This window comes from Pygocentrus nattereri, chromosome 8 (assembly GCF_015220715.1).
Source record: "Pygocentrus nattereri isolate fPygNat1 chromosome 8, fPygNat1.pri, whole genome shotgun sequence".
Classification (NCBI taxonomy): Eukaryota; Metazoa; Chordata; class Actinopteri; order Characiformes; family Serrasalmidae; genus Pygocentrus; species Pygocentrus nattereri.
The window spans coordinates 12,944,194-12,969,096 of NC_051218.1; the positions used below are offsets into that span (position 1 = coordinate 12,944,194).

A 24,903-nucleotide genomic window follows, 5' to 3' on the forward strand; every position below is an offset into this window, starting at 1 on the left:
AGATTGCTCAAAATTTGACTTTACTGTCTTTGTTCGGGGATTACAGAAGGCCCAGTAGCGTGCATTACTGCAACAGCGCAGCATATGAGGCTAAACACAAAGCATGCCTCCAGCATAAGAGAGACAGATTGCACAGAGACAGCTCTGTTTGGGAAAACCATTCCCAACGCATCTGAACAGCTACATTATACCAAACTGAGCGATGTACCACAGGACTCCATCAGTTATCTTGTTTCCAGGCTGTTACCCTGTACACACGGACTCTACAAATGTATACTCTGCAGATAATGTGTGTATATGCCAATACACACTAACTAACTTCCTCTAGACACTGTTTACTGGTGTTACTGTATTCCACACTGATAGAATGAGAACTCCAGAACACACACATATACACACGCACACACAAGCCTACCTCCAGCGAGTGTGTTTCTCATAACATACATAAACATTTATAAATCTGATTTAAGGACGTATTGAATTTCAAAAGACTTCCCCCGCACCACAAAACGCACATCAGGAGCACTAATATGAGCCATATTGTAGACATATTATAGCGGAGAGGCACTGAAATGACAGCCACATATGCTCTTGCTCTTTCATATGCTTTCTTTGCTCTTATACAACTATCACTCCTATTGTACTTTTGCTGGCTTAAATCTATGCTTCTTTCAATCTGGGCTTTAACATGCAAGGCATATGCATTATTAACTGTTAACAATTATAATGCTATGCTTGAAAAAACTTGAAGGGCCACAATAAATTCTGTAATCTGTAGTACTAAGCTCAGTTCTACAGCTTCACTTCTATACCACATTAATACATGCCCTGTCCTTATTTTGGCTGTGGTAGTATGTCTTTTATTCAGTCTATATCATTGCGTTTGCTCTAGGATTAGCTATTAGATCTCTTGAGCTTAGCTAGTATGATTAATGTTCTGCATTACTGATTAACGCTAAGCAGCATACATGAAAAATAGATATTCTACTGCAAACCAAAATACTGTTGTACTTATATAATGACAAAAAAAATCCACTCCACGTTACAGGAAAATCAAGACAAGCTATGAAAAACACAAGCCTATAAACAGACAATAAAAACTGCCAATAAAGTAAAAGACTAAACAAATTAAGCTCTGGTAGACTGGAAATTGAAATTAAGTTAAAGTACAAAGGCACTTAAAAGTTGGGCATATCTTCGGAGGATCGCGAGTTCGTTCATAGCCATCTGTGGCCTGGAGTCCAAAACAGCATAGCTGGCCTCCGCTCTCTGGGTGAGGCCTGTTATTTATGATTGGCCTCCTTCTCCCCCATCACGCAGTGCAGTGATAACCAAAGTGGATGTTCCTTAGCTGACAAAAGTTTCAGAACTCTGCAGTTTTATAGCTTTACTTCTACACACTTACCAAAGGGTTTTTTCAAGGGTTCTTTAGTAAAGCCAATCGTTTTATACAGAACCATGAGCTCAAAGTAGAACCATATTATGCTTAAATGGTTCTTTGCAGGGTGAAATGATTCTTGTGCTGTATATGGTTCTACATAGGACCTTTTTGAAATGGTTCTATATAGCATCATGAAAAACGGTTCTATATAGCACCAAAAAGGTTGTGCTATTATTATTATGATGTCAAGATTGTAAGAAAAGCTCTTTTTTGGTGCTACATGGAATCATTTCCCGCTACTATGGTAACTGAAAGCTCTCCACCCTTCAGCCCAGTTTCTGGAACGACCAGCAAATTTCTGCTTGATGAGCTGAGTGACCTAGCAGAAACACACTGGACAATCGTTTTTGTAATGATAAATAGAGAAATTACTCAGGGCCCGTTGTGAAATCTTTTCTCATTCATGTTTTACTCCTTTCTCACATGAACTCTGATCGCACCTGTTAACCTTAAGTTAACCTTAAATTATTTATTTGTGTTTTGTTTCCATGACAATCAGTGAAGGAACTGTTACATGTTATTTGCCATTGAAAAAAAAAAAACGAGAACAAAAACACCACAGAAATATTTTTTGACCTATATCATTAATCTCTCAGCATCTGTCTTGCCTTTTTTCCTCCTCTCACTAGAGTTAAAAGTGATCATACTTACTCTGTCTTTCCTACATCCTTTTCCGCTCTGCCCTCTCCACCTTTCCTTTAATCCGGCCATCTTTCTTCCTGCCACTATGCTCCAGTATGTGCTAACAGCTCAGGGAGTTAAGTGAGAAATGTTGCCTCTGAAACTCAATTAAGCCTGCGGTCACACTGACAAGGTGGAGGTCACAGATCGAGCAGCCCCCCCCCCCCCCCCCCCAACCACCACCCTCCTAGCCCCCTACCCGCTGGTCATTGTTTGTGTTAATTTCTTGCAGGGATAAAGTGACAATCCAAACGGCAGGTGCTCCGCTTTAACAATGCATCCCCCCGGGCCTCACACCCACACACAGGGGGCATTTAACCGGCCCACCCGCTCCAAGACATCACAGGTCTGCACATGGCAAGGCTAAAGTCTGCTTTAAATCTCACAGGAGTGCTTCAGAGCAGATCTATACAAAAAGAAGCTGCCCTGCAATGTGCTGGAGGCTATTTTGACTGCATCACAAAGCTCGCTGTTGCAATAGTGACGCGGCAGGTGATTAGTTCATGAGGTCCGCTAAACCCTCGAAGTCATGGGAGAAGAATGTTTCTGAAAACACATAAAGAGGCCTCGTCGTTCTGCATACGACGTTTCGCTTCACAATGCATTTCCTGTCCTAATCTCCTGTTATTTTCTTTAAAGCCAATTCGTCTGGTCCGCAAAAGCAGATAGGTATGCTCCATTTCCTCTGCAAAGCTTTGGAACGCTGTTCGGAATCTTAATTGAGTTCCTCGTCTTGAGCTTGGGCTTGGACTGCTCTGACGGGTGGATTTCATCTCTGGAATATTCACATGCTGGCAAGATGCAACCTAACCACGCTGTAAAACATGAACAGTTGAGTTCATTCAAATCATTTTAGGAATTTTATTTGGTCTGGTCTTTTCTATTCCACTGCCTAACTTAAAAAAAAAATTACCTTTTGTATCTTTAAGGCTTCTAAATTGATTCAAGACTATATAAGTATTGCTGAGTAAACTCAACAAGCATAACATATTTGATAGGAAAGCAACAGTTCATTGATTCTGAATACGGCATCAATTCTAAAGGCAATATACAAAAGTTTTGTAAACTTTGCAACGAAATGTCCTTTTGTCTTCAGTTAGTGTTGAGGATGTGTCCAGGTACTTGAGCACTTGGCTAACTGTTCGAAGAGCCAGTATTTCAGTACTGAAATTACTACTCAGTTTGTTTTTGTGCTGCATTTCAATAAACATGCTAATTTAGCAATTTTATATGTAAACGGGACTGCTTTGGTCTGTCACATGTACATGTTTATATTACGCTTTGGTACTTTAAAATGAGAGTGCCTTAATGTGAGCAGAGTGGTGAGGATGTGTTGTTAAGGATGTGACTGGAAAATGTAGCTGCATCCAGCTCTGGTATGGCGTGTTTGCTAACTAGGCTAACTACTTTACCTCAAGTTAGCCAGGTCCAGGTCCAGTGAAAATGTATTTCTCTGACAAACTAATGTTGATACATCATCCACTAAGGACCTAATACCTTAAGGGGAAGATGATGAGTCCTTATTAGCATCCAGTGTTGTACTAGCTGTAGTGCTAGCTCATTAGCTCATCTGGAGAGGCAGTTACTCATCAAATCCCATGCATTTCTCTGGGCTAGTTTTAAGAATAAAACATGCTTTCTAATTTTAGCCTCCTAGCAGCGGCAGTGCCATCTAAAAATGTGAGCCCACAGTGCTATGCAATGCAAATTGTAGACATATTTTTCAACAATTATTTTAGTCCTTGGTTTTCTCTCCTTGCTGCTAACTGGGCATGTCTCTTACAGATACTCCCATACCAAAATTTGCCAGAACCCACATCCCTAGCTTTCATTAGGCCATAAAGGTTTATCATTCACTTGATTGTAGTGCATGTCTTGTGAGTTTAAAAAACATTTTTAAGTTGTTGCCGGTACATCAGTTGAATTGCTTGTATGTTACTGAGGGGACATGTATAACACCATATTATCATTCGAACTACTGAATCATCCCCTTGCACAGCAAAATTGTGCCAATTTGTTGAGCCTAAGCTTTCCTCCACCATGTATTAGCATTCTGAACACATGCTGCTGAGGTGAGTCATCCTAAAATGAACAGGTAGTGAAATTATCATCTCCACTGATTAATTACAAGTGCGAGCATAAGTGCTAGGAAAACATGTCTGCCTTTGCATTTAGATTAACAAGTTTCGCTGCTGTAATTATCAGTGCTTGGATACTGTAATTTCCACTGTCTACTACAGCCCTGCTGAACGACAGTATCAATTAATCCACATCTCCTTCACTGGGCTGATTCCACGAGGCATAACAGTGCCAGGGATCATTAAGAAAACAATCACAAAGTGGACACAGGAGCTGTGGGGTTACGTAGGGTGTGTGCTGCTGTGTTTTTATATGACTCATATCAGATATTTTGCTACGTTCCACAATGGAACATGGCCCACTGTGCTGTCCCTACCGCAGATTTCCCAGCACACACTACCTTATGGCCCCTGTTAGTTCACTGGAAGGCATTGAGCTTTTGTTTGCACTTGTGCAAGATCAAATGGAGCACTTTGTTGCCCCACCATGTTCACGTCAGAGGAATAAAAGATTGTCTGCTTGTCTTTCATCTCCTTGGAGCCAGGAGCCGACTGCCATGTGGTCACCACACATCCCTGTTAGACACATGCAGGCCTGAAGAGTCTGCTGCCAACCTCTCTGTCCTACACTGCATCAATGATGTGTCTGCACTGGCAGTACCAGTGTTTGGTTTGGGTTTCAGTTTTCCTTATACTATGATGTGCAGTATCACCTGAACAATGTACAATGAGACATACAATGGGAAAACTTTGCCTTTCTTATGAAATTTCTCAGACAATGTTTCAATTTCAGTGTTACTTTTCAATTAAGTAAGAAACAATACTTGGAAAGTAGAGATGGCATGATACTACCTTTTCTTTCATGATATAGATACTGATATTTAAACTCTTGAGCACTAGTCAGAACTCAAATGGATCCAATATTTTTATTTAAAAACTATTACGTTTTAAATAGAGCTATTTTAATAGAGGCACTTCACTTAGGTAACAGCAGGCTGTGTTCCAGTAAGACTGGGTCTGTTCCAATCCAACAGATCATAATAACATTTACTAAACCAACAATAATTAATTGAAATAATAATAAAGAAACTAATAATCAACTTCAATTTCCAGTTACTTCAAGTATTATAAACAGTTGATAGTAAATATCCATGTCAATATAAATAATAAAAATCATTTCAAAAGTATTTATCTTGGGTCTGAGGAAACTATTTTAAGGCCTGCCTTGTGGCTGTGAGAGTTATACCACTAATCATGGATCCAAGAGGAGAAAAAACGCCCAACTTGCTCTAAACTATTAAAAAAACCTTTCATAATAATAAGCCATAGAATGAACCACCACCTAAATTCGTGCCTTTTCAGCTCACAGACACTGTAGTCTAACAATTTCTGAACAGGTATTTTCAGAAAAAAAGGAATAAATAAAAAAAATCTGAAGTTACTTCATACATACTTACTAAGTATGATATCAAACTATCATATCTAGGGTCGCTCAGAATAAAAAGGCATGTGTGATTGTCTCATGTAAATACTGTGTAATTGTAATCAAAATAGACCAAAATACTAAAAATAGACACTCAAAATTTGCCTAGGGTGCTTAAGATGACAATATAAAAGGCTACACAACTACACAACTTACATCAAATCACACAGTTTAAGTAACAGATTTGTTACAGGACTGGATTTATTGCGTTCTTTTTCTCCTGCTGATATCTGGGTCAGCATTTTCTGCCAAAATCTAGTACTGGATGTGTACCACAAAGGTTTTGTGAACACGAAACAGCTATTAGTTCATTCTTTGGGTATATTTTGCAGTGGATTAAACATGAGATGAAGGACTGTTCCAGAGGAAGGGCTTTGTTAGCTATTCCTTCAGTTTTACCATTGTAAGGAAAAAATGGTAGGATGTAACTGCTATTAAATATATTGTTACTGCAAACCAAGACAGACAATAGGCTTATTAGTTTAAAATATTTTGAAACACTGTGTCCCTGAACTTTTGATGGGTAATGTAAAATACCAGCACCAGTGTTTGAATGAAGTCATGCAGAGTTATCTATGAACTGACTGCAACTTTGTATGCAATTCTTACATTTGAACCCAAACCAAATCTGAACATTGAGTAATACACAACTGTTTGCTCAATTCAGTTTCTGATGACTACTCTCAGCATTTCTGAGAAATGCTCGGAGTGCAGGACTCCCTATAAATCACCGCTATGACAGATCAGAGCTTAAGTGAGTCTAAAGACAAAAGCAGCAACGTCATCAGAGCCTTTGGCAGATGGATAGGGAGAGAGTGAAGGTGCCAGTAGAAGGCCATGCTGCTCTTCTCTGTTTCTGGGCAGAGCTGGTGGGGTCTGTCTCAGGGAGGCTTTTGTTTAGTAAATATTTTCATTACCGTGCCGTCTGGATGCATTCCCGGGCCGAAGGACGCTCACTTCACGCTAAGCAGAGCAGACAAAAATGAATTATTTCATATTTCCTTTGTGTCTGTTTGCTCTCAAGATCGTTTATTTTCAAAGCGCTGGCAGCTGATAGCTCAGGCGGCTCAGTGTTTGCTCTCACACAGTGTATGACTTCTTAAATTACAACAGGAGCGAGCGGCTGAGAGGTGACATGGGCATTTCCGATGCTTCTCTGCTAAAGTCAACATGACAGCCAGGCCACACAGGACCCATCCATAACACAGCACCCGTGGAGCACTGACACAGCCAAGTGCAAAACCAAGAGACACCAACAGGAACCAATAAAGGCCGCCAGGAGCGGCATACCTCTATGGACGTCATTGCAGGGGGGACAGCAGAAGCAAAATAAATCCTGAGTGTCCTGACCATATTTAAGAATAGCTGCTCCGCCAGACCTCCACAGCTTCTGTTTATTCAGCGGGAGGCTTGTTTAAAACCAGGCCAGCTCCTGGTTCAACGGGTGGCTCATGTAAATCTCATCTAAGCTCAAAAAGGCCGACTCCTGGATCCAAAGGGACAGTTACTTTCAGGATGCAAACACCACAGGCGTGGCAATCCCATTTGATTAATAAGGAGTTCTGGCTTGTTCCTTATGTTTACCGGGTTGCTAACTGCAACCCAGTGTTTGGGCTGCCGATTCTGTTTACATCACAGGGACAAAGGCATGAAACATGCAAAGATTTATTCATATGTGTGAGATCTGAATAAACACTATCACTTCCTGTTGCTCTCAGCCCAAACTACGCCACACAATAAACGGCATGGGTTGTCACGATATCAGAATTTGGCTTTGATAACAATACCAAGTGTAGTGTCACAATGCTTGACACCCAAGTGATGGTATAGCAAAAGTTTTAAATATTTATCATAGTTTTAATGGCCAATGAATACTAGACTAAAAAAAATATTCAAATTGTTGTTTCAAATGGAATCTTTTTAGCTGTATAATACTCTTCACATAAATCAAATTTCTCAGAAATTTAAGCATGGCCTCATTCAACATAAAGGCAAGGACATGCAATATTGCATAACATTTATAATAATGTGTTGAAAATAAAATACAAAATGCTCACATTACTAAATAAAACTCACCTATAATCGTAATACTTTGTCATTTTTTTATTAGCCTATTTAAATAAACTATTGACAGCTAGAGTGTTGAATCGTTTACCATATTATAATGTTGAAAAAACACTTTTGGTATTTTTGTCCAAACGAGGATCCTTGATGTGTTACTTTGGTGACAAAAGCTTGTAAACGTGAAAGGACTCCTTTCTAGCCTTGCTTTAAAGCATGACACACACTTGGAAGCTGAACAGATGTCGGTGGCCCTACTTTTTGGTGGGACCCCATCTAGGACGTTCATGACTTGGACTCACCGCTATCCTTTCCCTAAGCTTAAGGCATATGGCCCTCTCTGCCAGAGCTGGGCTTTGAAGTGCTGGCTAAGCTAAACTAAGCACCTTAAATGTTTTCCATTCATGTAAAAGTTTTATTTTTTGCACTTTTACAGAGGTTGGGTGGCTGATGTTTCCCTGAAGCTTGTGCCCAGCAGCAAACTGCCTGGCAGCCAGCTCTGCAGACATTCACCCAAATTTCACATGTGCTGCTCTTATGCTTATAAAGGTCAGCAGGGCACCGGAGACCGCAAACCAACCTCCAGACCCGCTGAGTGTTAGCTCAAACCCCAACACAACAAACACACATGCTGACTGGCCCTCCGCTGTGCTTACTCATAACCAAAACAGCCCAGACACCTGAGACAGTGAGCAAACAGGTGCCCATTTAAGGCTGTACATGAGCATGAGCATGAGTATGGCTTTCCCTGGCCTCTAAGGAACCTGGATTAGTTTTACCTGGGGCGATACTACACTGCAAAAAACTATATTTCAGGTAGTGAAAAGTCTTCAATGCATAAAATACATGTAATATCTAATTTTATTGGGTTATTGAATCAGTTGCAAAATTGAGCTTTTTTTAAGTAATCATATCAGGTGAACTGACAGATCAGTTTACTACCTTCAAGCATTACTTCCTGAAATAAGCAAAACTATCTGCCAGTAGAATAAGATCATTTCACTTGAATTTCACTACTTAAAATCTGTAAAAATGTCTAGAAATAGATTCGGTGACCTTATCATAATTATACAATAATCTTATTATAAGAAATATAGATATATTAGCTACAGACAAGATATTGACACTTCCAAAAATATTATTCTTGTAGTGTATAATTTAAGTGATTAGGAGATGTTATTCAAGTGCAAATGTTCAATTTTGTATGTGAAGTCAAACAGTACCAATTCCAGACTGAATGGCTTTTTGTTATTGGCTGTTCAGAGCTCCCTGTGTAATAGAAGGACAATTCAAATTAGCCTCATACTAAGGGAAAAACCTTAGTAAAACCTGCAAGTTGCCATGCTTTTGCTCCGTGTAGTTATTGTTATTGAGTCTGACTCTATATGGGTTATAACAAATTCAATCCAGACTGTCTATGATCATTTGGAAAATTCACACATGTATTTTGACCTTTACAAATCTGTCAATCAAATGCTTTACAAATTACATGACAGAACCCCTAGGCCAGTCTAAACAGTACTTAAGAATTTATGCAGATCTTGCATATTCCAATGTTGCTTAATTGAGGCAGACAGGGAGTACAGGGGGTAGAAAATGCTGCCATTATTTCTCTCCCTCTCTTCCTCTCTTCAAGAGACAGAGTGTGCTACACCAGCCATAATGTGCCACATTGTTCCTGAAGTGTGAAGTGCAAGACTAGCCGGCCACTGCGAAAACTCTGCTGGAGAGAAGGCGCTGTTAAAGCTTCAGAGTGCCCAAGCCAGAGCTGAGAGTTTAAGCGTGTGTGAGAGTGCGTGCATGTGCAAAAGAGTGTGTGAAAGTGTGAAAGTGACAGAGAGTGTGTGTGTGTATTGTGTATTTAAGAGTGAGAACTAACAAATGAGTGAAAAATCATACAAGCTGTCAAGGAGAGAGAAGAATTTACAGCGAATACTCATTTATTAGGAGGGATATGTCACTCAAAAATGTAGGGATTTAATTATGTCTTATTATTCCTATCAGTCAAAGAGAGCAGAGCCAAGAATAATGGATCTTGTTATCTCAATACAAAATGTAATTATACAATGTGATATTTCCAGTTTGTGAGTCAAACAGTCTCCTTCGTTCATTGTTTTTGTGGTGACTTCAGTTTCAAACTGGCAGGACGAAAGCCTTGCATGGGGTGGCGTTGCGCCCATTACACTTAAATCAACACTCCGGGGTGTTATGAGAACAGTGGCAGTGTGTTAAGCGCACCCCAGAGACACAGGGCCAGCAGCACCTGAACTTTAACTGGTCATGAAAACATGCGTTACTGAAGGAATTACGGCTTCGTTCTGGTGACAAGCTTGCTTAATCCCGCATCATTTATTTGCCTACACAGTCAATGATGAAATACTCAGCTAAGAATGAGCAAGAATTGCTGTTCTTCAACAGCTATGGATCTTTACAGAGGGGCAAATCTGGGACAGCACGCTGAAAAAAACACAGAGTGTCCAAAATGAACTTATAAACTGAACTTTAATTGTTTGTTGAAGTGACTGCCCATAAGAAAGAAAAATCAAAAAAGTTGCTGTAGTGTTTTTAGTGTTCGTCTAAATGACAAAGAGATCAGATGGAAAGACAAAGGAGACTTTTAAGCCTCCTGCTGCAGTTCATATCTCATTAAAGTCACACACTGTGCTTAGATTTGCCAACATAATAGCATTCATGTTTATCTGTATCTGAACTACAGACTGTTTCTCATCCAACATGTCTCAGTTTTGATGCTTTGAGTAACTATTACACCCTTTTAATTTGGGCTAGAAGCATCTCACATCTACTTTTTATCTAATAATACTTCTCCTAAGGAACCATGAAGTCTCCAAAGATATTGAAGACCTACATATCAGAAAGATGTAAAATTTCCTCTGGGAAAGTCCAGCTTAGGTCTATTTGAATGGAAATGTGTGGCATAATTAAATCAACTTCAGACAAAGAGTATTTTTTGCAGGGTATTAATGGCTCACCTAAAAGCACACTCTTCCCCAAGAAAAGCTCTCGGTTAGAAAGGTTGTGAGGGTCAAATAACCCTCCAGCCAACGCCTGTGCATTTTTGCTGTCCTGCCACAACCAGAGCAAACAGCCGATCTCCGTTGTTCTATCTAAGCCATATGGTAACCCACTGCTCCTTGAGTTGGTTACTCATGGCATGTTATGGGTTGCCTTACACGTCCATGCGTAGGTGGCACTGTGGCCGAGCATATTTTTAACCCAGAAACCAAACATTTCTCAAACACACACCAGCCCTGTGGCTTGTGAGAAGAAAACGAATGAAATCCTGTGTGCTGCCAGAGCGTGTGCCCCTAAACGCGCTTACAGTTAGTTCCCCTACCCAAGGCGCCAAGGTACACACACACACCCTACACCTCCATTAATCATCCTAATGAGTGCATGCCTCTATTTCCTACACCAGTTAACACAATCACTCAAAGCTGTGCGGTAACTGATATGCTGGATCTAAACCCAAGAAATTCAAATGAATGCACACCTGAAGACACTCAGCATTCAGCAAATACGAGCAGCCTACTTTTTGAACAATGCATAATTCAGCCGTGACATGTTCCTAACATCAGAGAAAGCAGAGGAACCTGTCTGGTTCACGGCTCTGAAACGTCAGTGCTGATGCTCCTTGCAGCAGAAGCGTAAACTCAGGGGTGCTTGCTTGATTTGACTGTGACAGAGCAAAAAGCAGAGATGAGTTTGAATCTACACGTTTGCAAGTTCTAGCAGGGCTTCAGAAGAGGATGCAAGTTTGATGTAACAATAGAAGAACCCTTTTTGGTGCTGTATGGAGCCTTTTACTGAAAGGTTCTGTATAGAACCATGTACGACACATTCTCCACCAATGTAGAACCATTTCACCATGCAAAGAACCATTTAAATTATTCTGTATGTTCTGTATGTATTCAGCAAGTGTTACTGCTTACATCACACATTACAAGCTACATGTAACAGAGAGCGGTCTGCTATTACTATTGGAGACTACCTTTCTAGCCTCAGTTTGCTGACCCTCTGTGCCAATCAATTGCCTGTCCAGCAGTCAACAACAACGCATGCAGGCAGCTCGTGCCAGAGCTAGTGTTTGTCACCGCACGCGCTCACTATGAACACCAATCCATCCTGGAATACTCACAGCCGCTCCGCGTTCCTCGGGATTCCTCTCGGTACTGACCGGAAGCCCTGCTGCTGGCACTCCACGTGCGATCCCGAGCAGCTGCACTTGGCCGGGCAGCCGCGCACGGCTGCGACGGTTAGCAGCAGCGCGCAGAGCAGCGCGAGCACTCTGCCACCGGCCGGCCAGCGCTTCTGCTGCGCGCGCGCTCGCATCCTATCCGCAACACGCAAACGGGCTCGCGGGTCAACAAACAAACAAACAAACAAAAAAAGACTGGGAACAAAGGAGGAAATTCCTCTCAGCTGTAAAATATATCCTCCGCTCGTTTTAAGCCAGAGAAGCGCCACGCGCAGTTTGAGTGTCCAGCTGGAGCCTCTCAGAGCCGGGCGCGCGCGACGTGCGGCGTCAACTTGACAAACTCCTGTTGAAAATGTTCAAAGCCAAAGTCATCCAAAGTTAAACTTCCATTCAGCCGCGTCCGTACCGGACCAACCCAACAGGCGCGTGCGTAAATGTCCATGTGCACATCACTGAGAATTCTCTCATAAAGGCTCTCCTGATACTCCCGGTGTCCTTTTTTCAGCCGAAAAAGTTTCCTCAAAAAGACCAAAAGGAAAAAGAAAGAAAGCGCCCGTCCTGACAGAGCTCCGCTCGTCCTCCTCACAGTCCTTCTGCTCGGTTCTCTCAGAAATCCTCCTCGTTTGTAGAAGTTCAGCAGAAGAACACGAGTCCAAAAGTTGCAGCGCTTTGCGGGGCTTTCAGGCAAGAAGTTCTCCAGCGAGTTTCCAGCCCCCCAAACCCGGAGCCACACTCTTACTGGCTCACTGCTCTGCTGATGTCATTCACCCACATTTTCTCCGAGGCGCTGAGAAGTTTGGGATGGTTGGAGTTGGTGCTTTTCTGGATACATCCTGTTTTTTTTAACTAATCAGAGACTCAGATACAGTGAAATGTGATGCGCTGCATTTGCTTAATTCAAATTCTATATCAATAAAATGTACAAACACACTTGATCTGCTTGTTTGGCCGCACGATTTTTGACGTAATGGACCTGCTTATGTGGAAATACGAATGAAAGGAATTCAGTGCATGAGAAATATCTGATAGCTTGAGCTCGAAAGAGAGCACGTTTCGTTTATTAGCCAAATTCTGGGCACATATAAGAGGAAAATGTTGGGAATGATCATACTGCCTGTATGACTCCTTGTGGATCCTTATTTCTCCATAATGAGCTTATTTTCTTCATATGAGGGCCATCTTTTCGCTTTAATTTCCCATGTTAATAAGCACATTTAATAAACAGGCTGCTTTCTTCACGTGAGCCCATAATACGTGTCATAATAAATAAGACGAATCCCTTTTTGTTTTCGACCATAAACAGTTATTCAAGTTCTTTTGTAGTGATTGAGTCCTCTCTCTGCCCCCTGTCCACTCATTTTCCCCGGTGGGCTGCATTTTGCAGTTGTAGTGCCCCCGTCTGGTGAGAAAGTAAACAAGCAATTTTGAGACTGATACAAAGATAAGCACATGATAAACTGATAATGTGATACTCTGCACAGCCAACAAAGTACATGTCTCTATCATTTACATGTGGCAGATGTTCTCAAACACAGTGGATGGAAGTTTTTAGTCTTTAGAAAATCTTCAATGTTCTCACAGATTAATTCAGTGTGATGGAGAACTGATAATGAAAAAAGGAAGTAGAAGAAACTGGCTGATTTAACGCAGAAGCTCAGAGGAGACTGACTGGATGGAAATGGTTTCATTAGACAGTGGCCATCTCTCCCCTGCACAGCTCTCACAGGAGAGACATGCTAAACACTCTAGACAGACCGAATCAGCAGCGTCGGCCAGACTAATTCACTTACATTATCTCTATAGAAGCAAACAAATACAAGCACAGTTTGGACCTTCAGCACTTTCCTGTTCTCTCTCTCTCTCTCTCTCTCTCTCTCTCTCTCTCTCTCTCTCTCTCTCTCTCCCCCCCTCAGCCCTTCTGTTTTTTCCTTTTTTCTTCAATCTCCTGCTGTCTCTCTCCTTCAGTCTCTCTTTCTTTCTCATTTCTTTCAATGTGTCTCTCTCATTCAGCCTCTCACTTTTTCTTAAGTCTTTCTCTCTTTCTCTCCTTGAATCTTTTGCCATCTCTCCCTCAGTCTGACGCCCTCTCTTTTCTCTCTCTATCCTATTCTTTCTTGGTCTCTCTCCCTCTGTCTCTCTCTCCTTTAGTCGTTCTCTCCCTCCTTCAGTCTCTCTTGTTTTCTTCTTTCTTTTACCCTCTCTCCTTCGGCCTTTTACTTAAGTGTCTTTCTTTCTCTCCTTGAATATTTTGCCCCATCTCTCCTTCAATCTGTTGCTCTCTCTTTCTCTCTCTCCCTCTGTCTATCTCTCCTTCAGTCTTTCTCCTTTTTTAATATCTTACTCTCTGTACCTCTTTCAGTGGCTTTCTTTCTCCTTTTTCAGTGTCTCTCTATTTTTTGTTCTTAAGCCTCCCCTCTCTCCCTACTCTCTCTCTCTCTCGGCGTCTCCCTCTTTGAATCTTTGCAACTTTTTTCTCTCCCATTTCTCCCACATTACTCTCTTTCTTTATCTCCCCCTTCAGTCTTTTGCCCTCTCTTTCCTCACCCATCAGTTTCTTGTTCTGTTTCACTGCTCCCCCTAGTCTCCCTCTTTCTCTCTCTTTCTCCTTTAGTCTCTCTCTATCTCTCCTTCAGTCTTTCTCTCAGTCCAGTGCTCTCCCTCTTTCAGTCTCTTTCTTTCTTTCTCTTTTCTTTCAGTGTCTCTCTCCTTCAGTCTTTCTATTTTTCTTAAGATCTCTCTCTCTCTCTCTCTCTCTCTCTCTGGAAGCTATAGCTCCATCTGGAAGCTCCAGCCACTCTTCCCCGCAGTAAGCTGTTGTCTTTAAAAGCTGCCGGTAGAAGAGTCAGGCTAAGCTGCGAACCATGTGCTTCACGGTTTCTCTAACCCACACACATGGCCGCAGCCTCATAAATTCAGAGTGGGTGTCAATAAGGCCGATGTGCTGGCTTCACTGAGCGCTTTTATTCCTTTCACTTGTTCACGTCAGGAGTGAGGAATGCCCGGCTCCACCTGTGCCACGGTGTGGAGAATGAGCATGCCAGAAGGGGCGCTGCTCTACATGTGTCAGATCCAGCAGCCAGGCCTGACCTCTGAACAGCCGTGCCACACTCTCAGACACGATCGAGCCATAGCACAGCCCAGAAAGTTCCTGTGCTCAATAAAGATGTGTCTTCATTATAGCCTGAACAATTTAGTTGTCTCTGTTCTTCTGCTGCTGTCAGGAGTAAAGAAGAAGTGGTCCCCAGACAGAACATGCTAGAACATCCACACCAGAAGAGGATTAACTAAATCCAAACTCGAGTAAAAATATAATTTCAGTGAGGAAAAATATAACTGAAATACACGTTAAAGCAGCCTGGGCAAATAATATCTTCAGTAAAAATTACTGTAAAAAATACTACCAACAGAACTGCAGTGGAACCTTTACAACACCCAGCATCTATTAACACAGGGAGTGTGTTATGGGGCCACTCTTCCTTTTTCATATGATATTTGGGCTAAAATAAAGAGCCAAGATGTGAACAAAAGTAAATCTTGGTGTCATGATAGACGCTGATCTCTCTTTCGACACACATATATCTAATATCACTAGAACAGCTTTCCTGCATCTCCGCAATATCGCTAAATTAAGAAATTCATTATCTCTACAGGATGCAGAAAAGCTAGTTCATGCATTTATCACTTCAAGGCTAGATTATTGTAATGCCCTGCTGTCTGGATGTCACAGCAAAAGCCTTAACAAGCTTCAGCTAGTCCAGAACGCTGCAGCCAGAGTCCTCACAAGAAGTAGGAAGTTTGACCATATTAGTCCAGTTTTATCAGCCCTGCACTGGCTACCAGTTAAATTTTGCATTGATTATAAAATTCTATTACTGACTTATAAAGCTCTAAACGGGCTCGCCCCTCAGTACCTGAGTGAGCTCCTCTCCCACTATGAACCATCACGCCTACTTAGATCACAAGGTGCTGGCCTACTACTGGTACCTAGAATAAATAAAGCTACATCAGGGGGGAGAGCTTTCTCATACAAAGCCCCCCAGCTCTGGAATAATCTTCCTGCCAATGTTCGGGAATCAGACACAGCCCCAATCTTTAAGTCTAGGCTAAAAACTTATTTGTACAGTCAAGCATTTGGTGATTAGTCTTCCCTGTCAGGTCTAGACCTGCTGGAGTCTACACTCTACGCTCTGTTTTACTGTAATCTGTGGTCAGCCACTCTTTACAGTATTAACTCTGTTTTTTTCTTCTCCTTTCTCTGCCGAGCTGATCAGCTGCCCATCCTGTGCGCCTGATGCTGTTGCCTCTACTGCCTTGATTGGTGCCGCTGCTCACCAGCCTTCTGGACCGGTTTGACCACCACTGAGCTTCTTGCTGTACAGCGCTGTGCAGTCCTCACCCTCAGATCTCTCTCTTTCTTTTCCCACTTTACTATAATACTTCTTACTAATAATGTTCGCTGTCCGGTGTCGACCATAGGAGGATGGGTTCCCCTTCTGAGTCTTGGTTCCTCTCAAGGTTTCTTCCTCTTTTAGGGAGTTTTTCCTTGCCACCGTCGCCGCTGGCTTGCTCATGGGGGCTCGGACCCAGAGTTTCTCTCTTCTTTTCTCTTCTCTCTGTAATGCTGATTGTTCTGTAAAGCTGCTTTGTGACAACACCTGTTGTAAAAAGCGCTATATAAATAAATTTTGCTTGCTTGCTTGCTTATGGCATTGAACCAAAGAACCCTTTATAGTACCTCTTTATAGTGTCATTCTGTTCACTCACAAACATGCCTGAGTAGAAGTTAAAGTGTTATCATTTGAAAACAGTCAAATAAAAAAGAAAGAAATATAAATCTATCACAACTGTACTTGTGTAAATGGAGAGAAACATCCCTTCTAGAACAAGAAAGAAAGAAAGAAAGAAAGAAAGAAAGAAAGAAAGAAAGAAAGAAAGAAAGAAAGAAAGAAAGTAAGCAAGCAAGCAAGAAAGAAAAAGACAGCAAGTAGAAAGAAAGAAAGAAGGAAAGAAGGAAAGCGAGACAGAAACCATCCTCACCGCCGTAATAAGGCCGTTCTGCCAGGTCTGGATCACTCTGACTAACAGAGTTGGAAACCTTCATTGTAGTCTTTGGTGAATCATAATCATAAGCATAATAAACATAAATAGTAAAACCAGACATTGTATTGTCCACATTTACTTGTTCTTTCCAACCTATAAAATGCCCTGTTAGAGTAATTGAAACGAATAGCACGACAGAGTGAGTTTTATCGGTTCAGCAGGTCAACTCTAAACCCAACTAAGTGCTGGGCGTCCCACACCCTACAGGAGGTGAGTGGGTAGAAGGCTACGTAGGGAAACTTGGCATGACCGGGGTGGACTGGGGCCCGGGGCAGCGCAGAGAGCAGCCTGGCCAAAGACCTGTCTGAGAAAAAGAGCCATTAGCATAGCATTAAACATGAGAGGCCCTTTTTAACGGAACGCTTCAAACATAAAGAAAAATGTAAACTTTTCCAGCAATTACGTCAATCTTTCAGCCTATCTCTTTGCCGCAAGAGCGAGTGGGAGAGCTGTCTCATATAGATTTCCTCTCAGCCCATATATTCTCTCTGTGTGTCAGTTTGTGTGTGTCGAGGATTGTCGTTCTGTTATGTGGCTCTGTAACTGAGAACAGAAACGGATTTCTCATTTTCCTCGGGCGGAAAATGATTTCTCCCTTTGTGCTTGGGCTCGGCTGGGAAAATCAGTCTTCCAATGTAAAATGCCACTGCGACATTTGTTTTACGGCCCGTAGATTTCGACTGATTTCCTCCTCCTTACTGAACCAACAGTTGGCAGTGCACATTATTTGATTTTAGTTTGCTGCCACAGGGGTTCCTACAAGTGTTAGCCAAATGGAACATGAATTGGAAATAACCTGCTTTTCTCAGGAGAGGCTCGTATTGTTTACACTGATAGCAAAAAGGGTTCTTTGACTTGTAGCAATAACAATAACGGAACCTTTTTTGGTGCTACATAGAAGCATTTATAAAAATGAAAAAAAATGTATACAAACATGGATTTTACATATGATTGTAATTATAAAAGACCCAATAAAGATTATGATAACTGACCATCCTACAGCTGCGAAGGCAACTGTGCAATTATAATTGACACACGTGAAAGGGAACCATTTTCTGAACTGCAGTGAGTCATGGAAGCATTCGAATGGTCATGTACATGCAAAAACCTTGGTGCCCCTAGTTAATTTACATGTTTTGTTGATTTTCTACATAAAATAAATGAACATTCTCAACAGAGACCACACTTCTGCACATTTTGATGTTCAATAACCATTTATTTGCTGAATTTAACATAAAAATAAAGAAACAAATAAATAAATATGTGGCCTGTGCAAAAGTTATGACACAATTTGAATTTTATATTTTCCCCAATATGTCAAAGTCAGCAAATAAATGGAAATCATGCACTAATATTTGCAGAAAAATACCATATTTAATTCTGTTCCCAGTGGATATATTAACTTATTCTCACTTCTAAAATCAACAAAGCATGTCATTTGTCCAGGATTGTGTTTAAACTTTTGCATACAACTGTAAAATCAGTGGCTTTATTAAAGAACCCTTTCTTTCCCTTATCTGCAGCACCTCTAATGTGAAGTGATAAGTGAAATGATGCCTTCCTTCCATTAAGGCTTCTGGTCTGAAAGGCTCCGGAGCCACCAAAGCCAGGGCCATGTGTGCCCACGAGCCACCACTGCCACAGAGAACTGTTAATTATCAGCACATTGTCCCGGCTTGTAAAGAGAGGGGCAGGAAGGGGGTGGGGGAGAGAAGCTTTGGAGGAGGTGGAGAGTTGTGGTTGAAGGGAAAAAATTCTGGCAAAAAAACAGCCCCCAGCCTCCCTGGACACACATTGTCACAAAGACCCCTGGGACAGTTTCAACCGGCTAGAACCACTTGGCTCAGTGCATCCCATCCTTTTTCAGCTGAAGGGCAGTCCAAAAATAAGTGGCAGATCTTTGTGGGTGTGCAAAGTGGGCTATTTTTGACGTGTGTCCTCCCCTTTGGTTATGATGAACAAATGTATAAAAGAAAGGAAAAAAGCAAACTCCATGGCCAGATGTTGCCACAGCCCTTGTAGTTTGATTTATTTGTAATTCTACAAGCTCGCATTCCATTTGCAGGAGCCCCTGCGGACACCATCGGTTATGGTCAACCTGAGGCTGCTTCTTTAACGGCCTTGACCTCTGCTCTGGCTCTGATGCCGGGGCTTGCTCTGTTTGATGTCCAGCCTCTAGACACGTGCATTCCTGCAGAATCTCTCACTCTCTCTTTCTCTGCTCCTGCCTGGCAGGCGCGGCCATTTAGGGAGGCATTTTTATCATGTGTTGATCAGTACATTTGGCATGCAGGGCCAGTTGCTTTGTCAGTGGCCTGCATTTTGTAGACCCGTAATAATAGCCATAGAAACCAGAGTTCCATGATGTGTCAAAAGTTCAGTGTTCTGTCAGTAGTAAAACATGGTAAACAGTTCAACACTCTAACTTTTGATTCTTGTGATTTAAACAGGCTAATATTACTTTAATGTTGTATTTGGTCTATAGATGAAGCAAACTACACATCCTAACATGACTTGGGGCACATTTGCATGTCTAGAATGCAGTGGTGAACCACGACTATTCGAGCAAGGCCTTGAAGTTGAGCCACCTGAAAACTCAATCAAAAGATACTTGAGGAAAAGATACTTCTACAAAGTAATTTTTCTACTAGCATACTTTTGGGATTCTACTAATCTGTTAGCGCTAACTAGCGGAGATTTGCATGAATATTTTGCCCATTCTAGATGACACATAGACATTTGAAGCTTCTTAAAGACATGACATTTTCTAACTGAACACTGTGACAGGTATACTTGCCTGCAGTTTGACAGTGACTGTTTTTTTCATGATTGACCAATTTATCATGGGCTATTTCAAGAATTTAACACTTGTGTTTCCATCCAAAATGTAAAAATAGAACAAGAGTAGTACTATAACACAAGCACAAGCATGATTCTACTGAATTATCTACTGCATTTTTAGGTCACAGAAATCATTAGGTCTAGAAGGCCCTGAGGGCCCCCCAACAAACATGTAGATAAAGAATTTTGGGTAACACTACGAAAGGGCAGCATTCATTACACCTACACAAGCCTAAACAAAGGCGTAAACCTGTATGAACATTTATAAAGGCTCATTCTAACAATCATCGGTTGTCATGAAAATTTTGTCAATGTTGATGTCATTTGACATCAGTAAGTCTTATGACAACTGACACTTTTTAGAATAAGCCTTCATTAATGCTTATATAGGGTTATGTCAATTCTCATGAAAGCCTTATATAGGTGTCATGCAGCCTTATAAATATTGCCCTTTCATAGAATGTTACCCAATTTTATTTATTACCATTCCACACTCCAAGAAACATTAAACACCGTATAACCCATTTCAACCATGTAATTTATTATACAGTATATAAACACTGTGTGCTGAATAACTATATTGTATGTATTTGTAGTAATGTTAATTATTGTTAATACTGTTAATGTCATTCTGATATTGAGCATAGTGATACTTGGCATCAATATCAGAGTAAAAATTTTGGTTGTAACAACTTTAATATAAACTAATGACTGAGAGCAGCTATAATTGCCATCACCAAACTATATTCTCTTCCTGCTGTAGGTAGAACAATTAGCTGGGCACATTACTATGGTGGGAAGGTTTATATGATGGAGTGGTGGATATGATGTTTTTTCTGTTGGGGTGGGGGGTTTATCTGGTGCCCTTGCACTCCTCATGCTTCTATCAGGATTAGCCTATAAACAGTTCCATATGTGGGGCTAACCCTGACATTACAATGTAAGACTTTTGTTTCCCGGTACGGCCGGATGATTGATGATCCAATTTACTAGGGAGTTATCATGCACCTAAATACAAACGGCTGCATGGGGCGGCTGGCTGCTTGCTCCTTTGCCACAATTTTTCCGAGAGCCAGGATTTAATCTGTGCTTGGAGAGACAGGAGTGATGCTGATGTGGTCAGGTTCTATTCTCCAGCACAGTGGGATAAACTTACTGTAACACCCTCCCAGGGTGTTAGCTCTTCGGTTCCAGGGTTTTGAGTGATGTGCACTGTTGCTCTGCAATGGGTTGACTCTGTGACCACTTGTGCACACTATATGCAGAAAAAAAAGAAGTTCTGAGCTTTGCAGTACCTTTTTTTTCACCACCGCTCACCTTCAGATGGCCAAAAACAACAACAAATCAGGAGAACCTGAATTTTCGCAGCACTCTCTGTAATTCGGCACGGCTGATGGACAAGCACAAACACGGAATGAAGCCATCACAAACGATTTCTAGTCTCCCCGGCCTGACTGGTCTACCCTGGATGCATTTACGGTTCAGCAATAATCTGTAATTAACACTAACCTCTGAAATCAGACCGTTGATTGGGGCCAGCACATGCAGGCCATCTGCACTACCCTTCACCTCCACCTCCAGCTCACAGCTCTGAGCTATTTACATTAGGATGTCCTAGGAGCATTCATCATGGGCCTCCGCTGGGACGCATCTCGGAAACTTGCGATCCAGCTCGCTCTGCTGAAAAAGTTTGGCCGGGAGCTGCCATTAGCGATTGGCCGTTAGAGAGTAATTCGTAGCCATCACAGCCAGGCCCTGTAGACATTGCAGCCTTCAGTCTTTGCGAGGCTGTGGTCGACAAGGCTGACCTCGTTCTGGCCACCGTCCATCTCCACACAGAGCTGTGATTGCCTCTCTGTCTCTTTTTTTCTCACCTCTGAAAGTCTGGCTGACTAGAAATTTTTATTAATTGTCAAATCTCTGCTAAGTCTGTCACTTTCGCGCTTGGCCGGCCTCTCCGTTCTCCCCCACTGGTCTTTTTTTTTTTCAGGGAGGCAAATGCAAGCCAACTGCAACATAAGTGGACCCTCTGAGGGTTTCACAGATTTAAATCAAAGAAACTTGAAGTTTTTCGGGGAATAGAGTGGGGGGTGTGCTTAGCTAGACATTGAAAACAGCAAAGTTCAAAATCTCCAGCAAGGCATTTTAATTAACCCGACCTGACAAAGTGATTTTTGTCTGTGAAAGAATGGCACAGGGGCAAAAAGGGTAGGGGGTCTCTTTGGGAAGTCGAGAGAGGTTGGTGGAGAAAGCTTCACGACGCAGAGAGGGTGAAATCACACGGAGACTCAACAAGACCAAACAATGACCTCCTTTTCTTGCATGGACTTTTGTCAACATGAGAAAATTAGAAATGCTGGGCTTTATGAGGAGGACCCTGCAAGGTGAAGGTCGAATGCCAAGAGCGCACTCATTGACGGGTGAGTTTAGCAGCTGTGGTGCTGTTTGCTTTGAATGGGGTGGAAATGCCCTGAGTGGCCCTGGCCCAAGGAAAACAATGTTCCAGGCTGACTGGCAGTGGGAACTCTATCCCTCAGTAAGCAAGTCGGCCGCAGTCTGACATGGGCACCGAGGCCCTCGCTAAATCAGGCCTTATTATGTTTACAGCGGCTCCACTGTACAAAGAGGAGGAAAACGGAGGACAGGAAAGGGCTGAGCTGAGCAAACGCTGTGCTGTGTGGTGAATCAAATGAATAGGGAAGCACTCCAGTCCATAAAACCACAATTGTGCTTCACTGGAGCAATAGTCTTGAGGCTGATTGGACTGGATCGCTTGGCCTACTTCGAGACACCGCGTGGAGATCTCAGCACTTTTGTAACTTTCTTTGGAAACTCTAATGGCGATTACCACCGAACGTTGCCCTTTAACAATGGTGCTAGTGTTGCAGGATGAAATGTGGAAATAGGAATTTGACAGGATTCCATGAGATGTTAAATGTGCCAATTCTCTGCGGGTGCTCAAAATGTGGCCTATAAAATGAGCCCCGCAGACCTAGATTGGGCTATATGCTTTTGATTATTGTTGGTGAGATCCACAGGTCTGATTTCATTAATTTACTCCACCTGCCCAAATGGCTGTTGCAGGCTACAGTATATTTTGCTACTGCTGCAGTTCACTCTCAGCCTTTGACTGCAAAACAGCTTGTGTGATATGGGAGGCATCCTGGATGTGGTGGTAAAGTGAAGGACATGATTATCTATGGCAGCCTCAGCTTGACGGGATGCATTACGGTTGGATTTAAAGTGCATCAACAAACACTCTGAGAAGAGACTGGCTCTGCTGCCGGGATCCTCCCCTTCTCCCAACCTCCAGAGCGGTACCACCACCTTCCATCAATTTGAATGATTTATAATGAAAATAAATTCTCCTCTCATGGTTCCGAGCTCTCGCAGGAGTTTTATTGGATCTGGAGGAGCTGGATCATGTTTGTAAGTTTGGATCAGGACCTTAAACATGACAAGCATGACAGGAAACATTACAACACCTCTTACTTTCATGCCCTTTTCTGTCTGTCTGTCTGTCTGTCTGTCTGTCTTTCTTTCTTTCTTTCTTTCTTTCTTTCTTTCTTTCTTTCTTTCTTTCTTTCTTTCACGACTTAATTCTATCTTGTTCCTTACATCAACTGAGCAAAGGAGTGACAGTGGGACAGAGTGGGCAGGACAGAATGGAAACAAAGGGCCTAATACTGCGTTTCCACATGTCACTATGTCCAAGTTGAATGAGGGGTCAGTGTAAAGTGGCTTTTTCCATGTTAGACCTGCCAGCTCCACTCAGGCTCTGGCCAGTCTGATGGCCAAGCCACTGAGGGACTCAAGCCCTCCGGAGACCCAAGCCCCTGCTTTAGTCCTGCACTGTCACTCAAACTGACCTGTAATAACAGCGCCATGCACAACTCTACTGAGAGGCCTTGATGGCTTAAAGAGCATTACTTCCCACAGCACTGCTTTGAGTGATGCCTGACTGAGACTGCGGAGAAGACTTGAAGTCATGTGGGAGCTAATCGTGGTGAGGGTAAATGAGGTTTTCACCAACACAAGGAGCCACGCTGTGCAAAATGCCCAGCATAATCTTTCGGTATGTCAGTTATGACAGTGGACTACATGATATTTTTACAATAAGACCTCAGCCTCATGTCTGTCTATCAGGCAAAGAACTTTTCTTCATTATTGACATTTCTTCATTTATTTATTCTTTAACAGGCTATAATATTTTATCTTTCTTTAATAGCACACATCGTTTGTAGCAATATTTCATAAATATTTGCTGGGCCTTTTTCATTAATTATGATTTTTATCCTATACAGTGCAAAATAAAACTTCTCTATGTCGCTTTTACTCTCAGTGGATGGAGCTACTATAACTAATTAGGCTAATTTAGCCATTGTTTTTCTATTTGCTATTGTTTTCTAGCTAATGAAAGGTCTAAGGAGATAACACATAAAGAGACATTATACCTTGAGATGGTACATACAAATGTCACGATTGGCCCCTCCCAGACATCCATGTGCTTGTGTTTACTCCCCAGTTGTCCATGTGCTTCCTTGTTTTGAGTTCTTTGTCATGCCCCCTTGTTTTCTTGACTCCGCCCCTGATTGGTTACACCCGTTTTCCACCTGTGTCGTCTTTTCTGTCATTATACCTGTTTGTATTTAAGCCCTGTGTTTGCCCCTTGTGTTTGCTGGTCTTTGTATGTACTGTTTGATATGTTTGATTTGTAGTATTGTTTGATATGCTTTGTTTGATGTTTGAACTGTTTGCTTATCCCTGTGTTCATTTTCGTCATGTCTGTCCCTCCTACTCTCCATGTTTGCTCTCTGATCCTGGACCATTTCGAGCCTAATTCTGGATTTGACCATAATAAATCTTGCTTTTCTCCACATATGCGTCCACCTCCTCATTGCTCCCAAATGTTACAACAAAGTTATTTAAAGCATTAACTGAATATTTGTTCATATTTTTTTCCATATAGGCCATTCAGTACAACTTAATTTTTTTAGCATCA

At 41.9% G+C, this 24,903-nt stretch overlaps 1 protein-coding gene across 1 annotated transcript in view; it reads right to left on the minus strand.

Moving 5' to 3' along the window:
- slit3 (slit homolog 3 (Drosophila)) overlaps window positions 1-12,630 on the minus strand; it is a 221,940-nt gene extending 209,310 nt beyond the window's left edge. Inside the window, exon 1 of the mRNA XM_017690095.2 lies at window positions 11,901-12,630. Coding sequence (XP_017545584.1) covers window positions 11,901-12,094 — 194 coding nt within the window. The 5' untranslated portion in view covers window positions 12,095-12,630. The remainder of the gene's footprint in view (window positions 1-11,900) is intronic.
- Window positions 12,631-24,903: the final 12,273 nt, after the last annotated feature.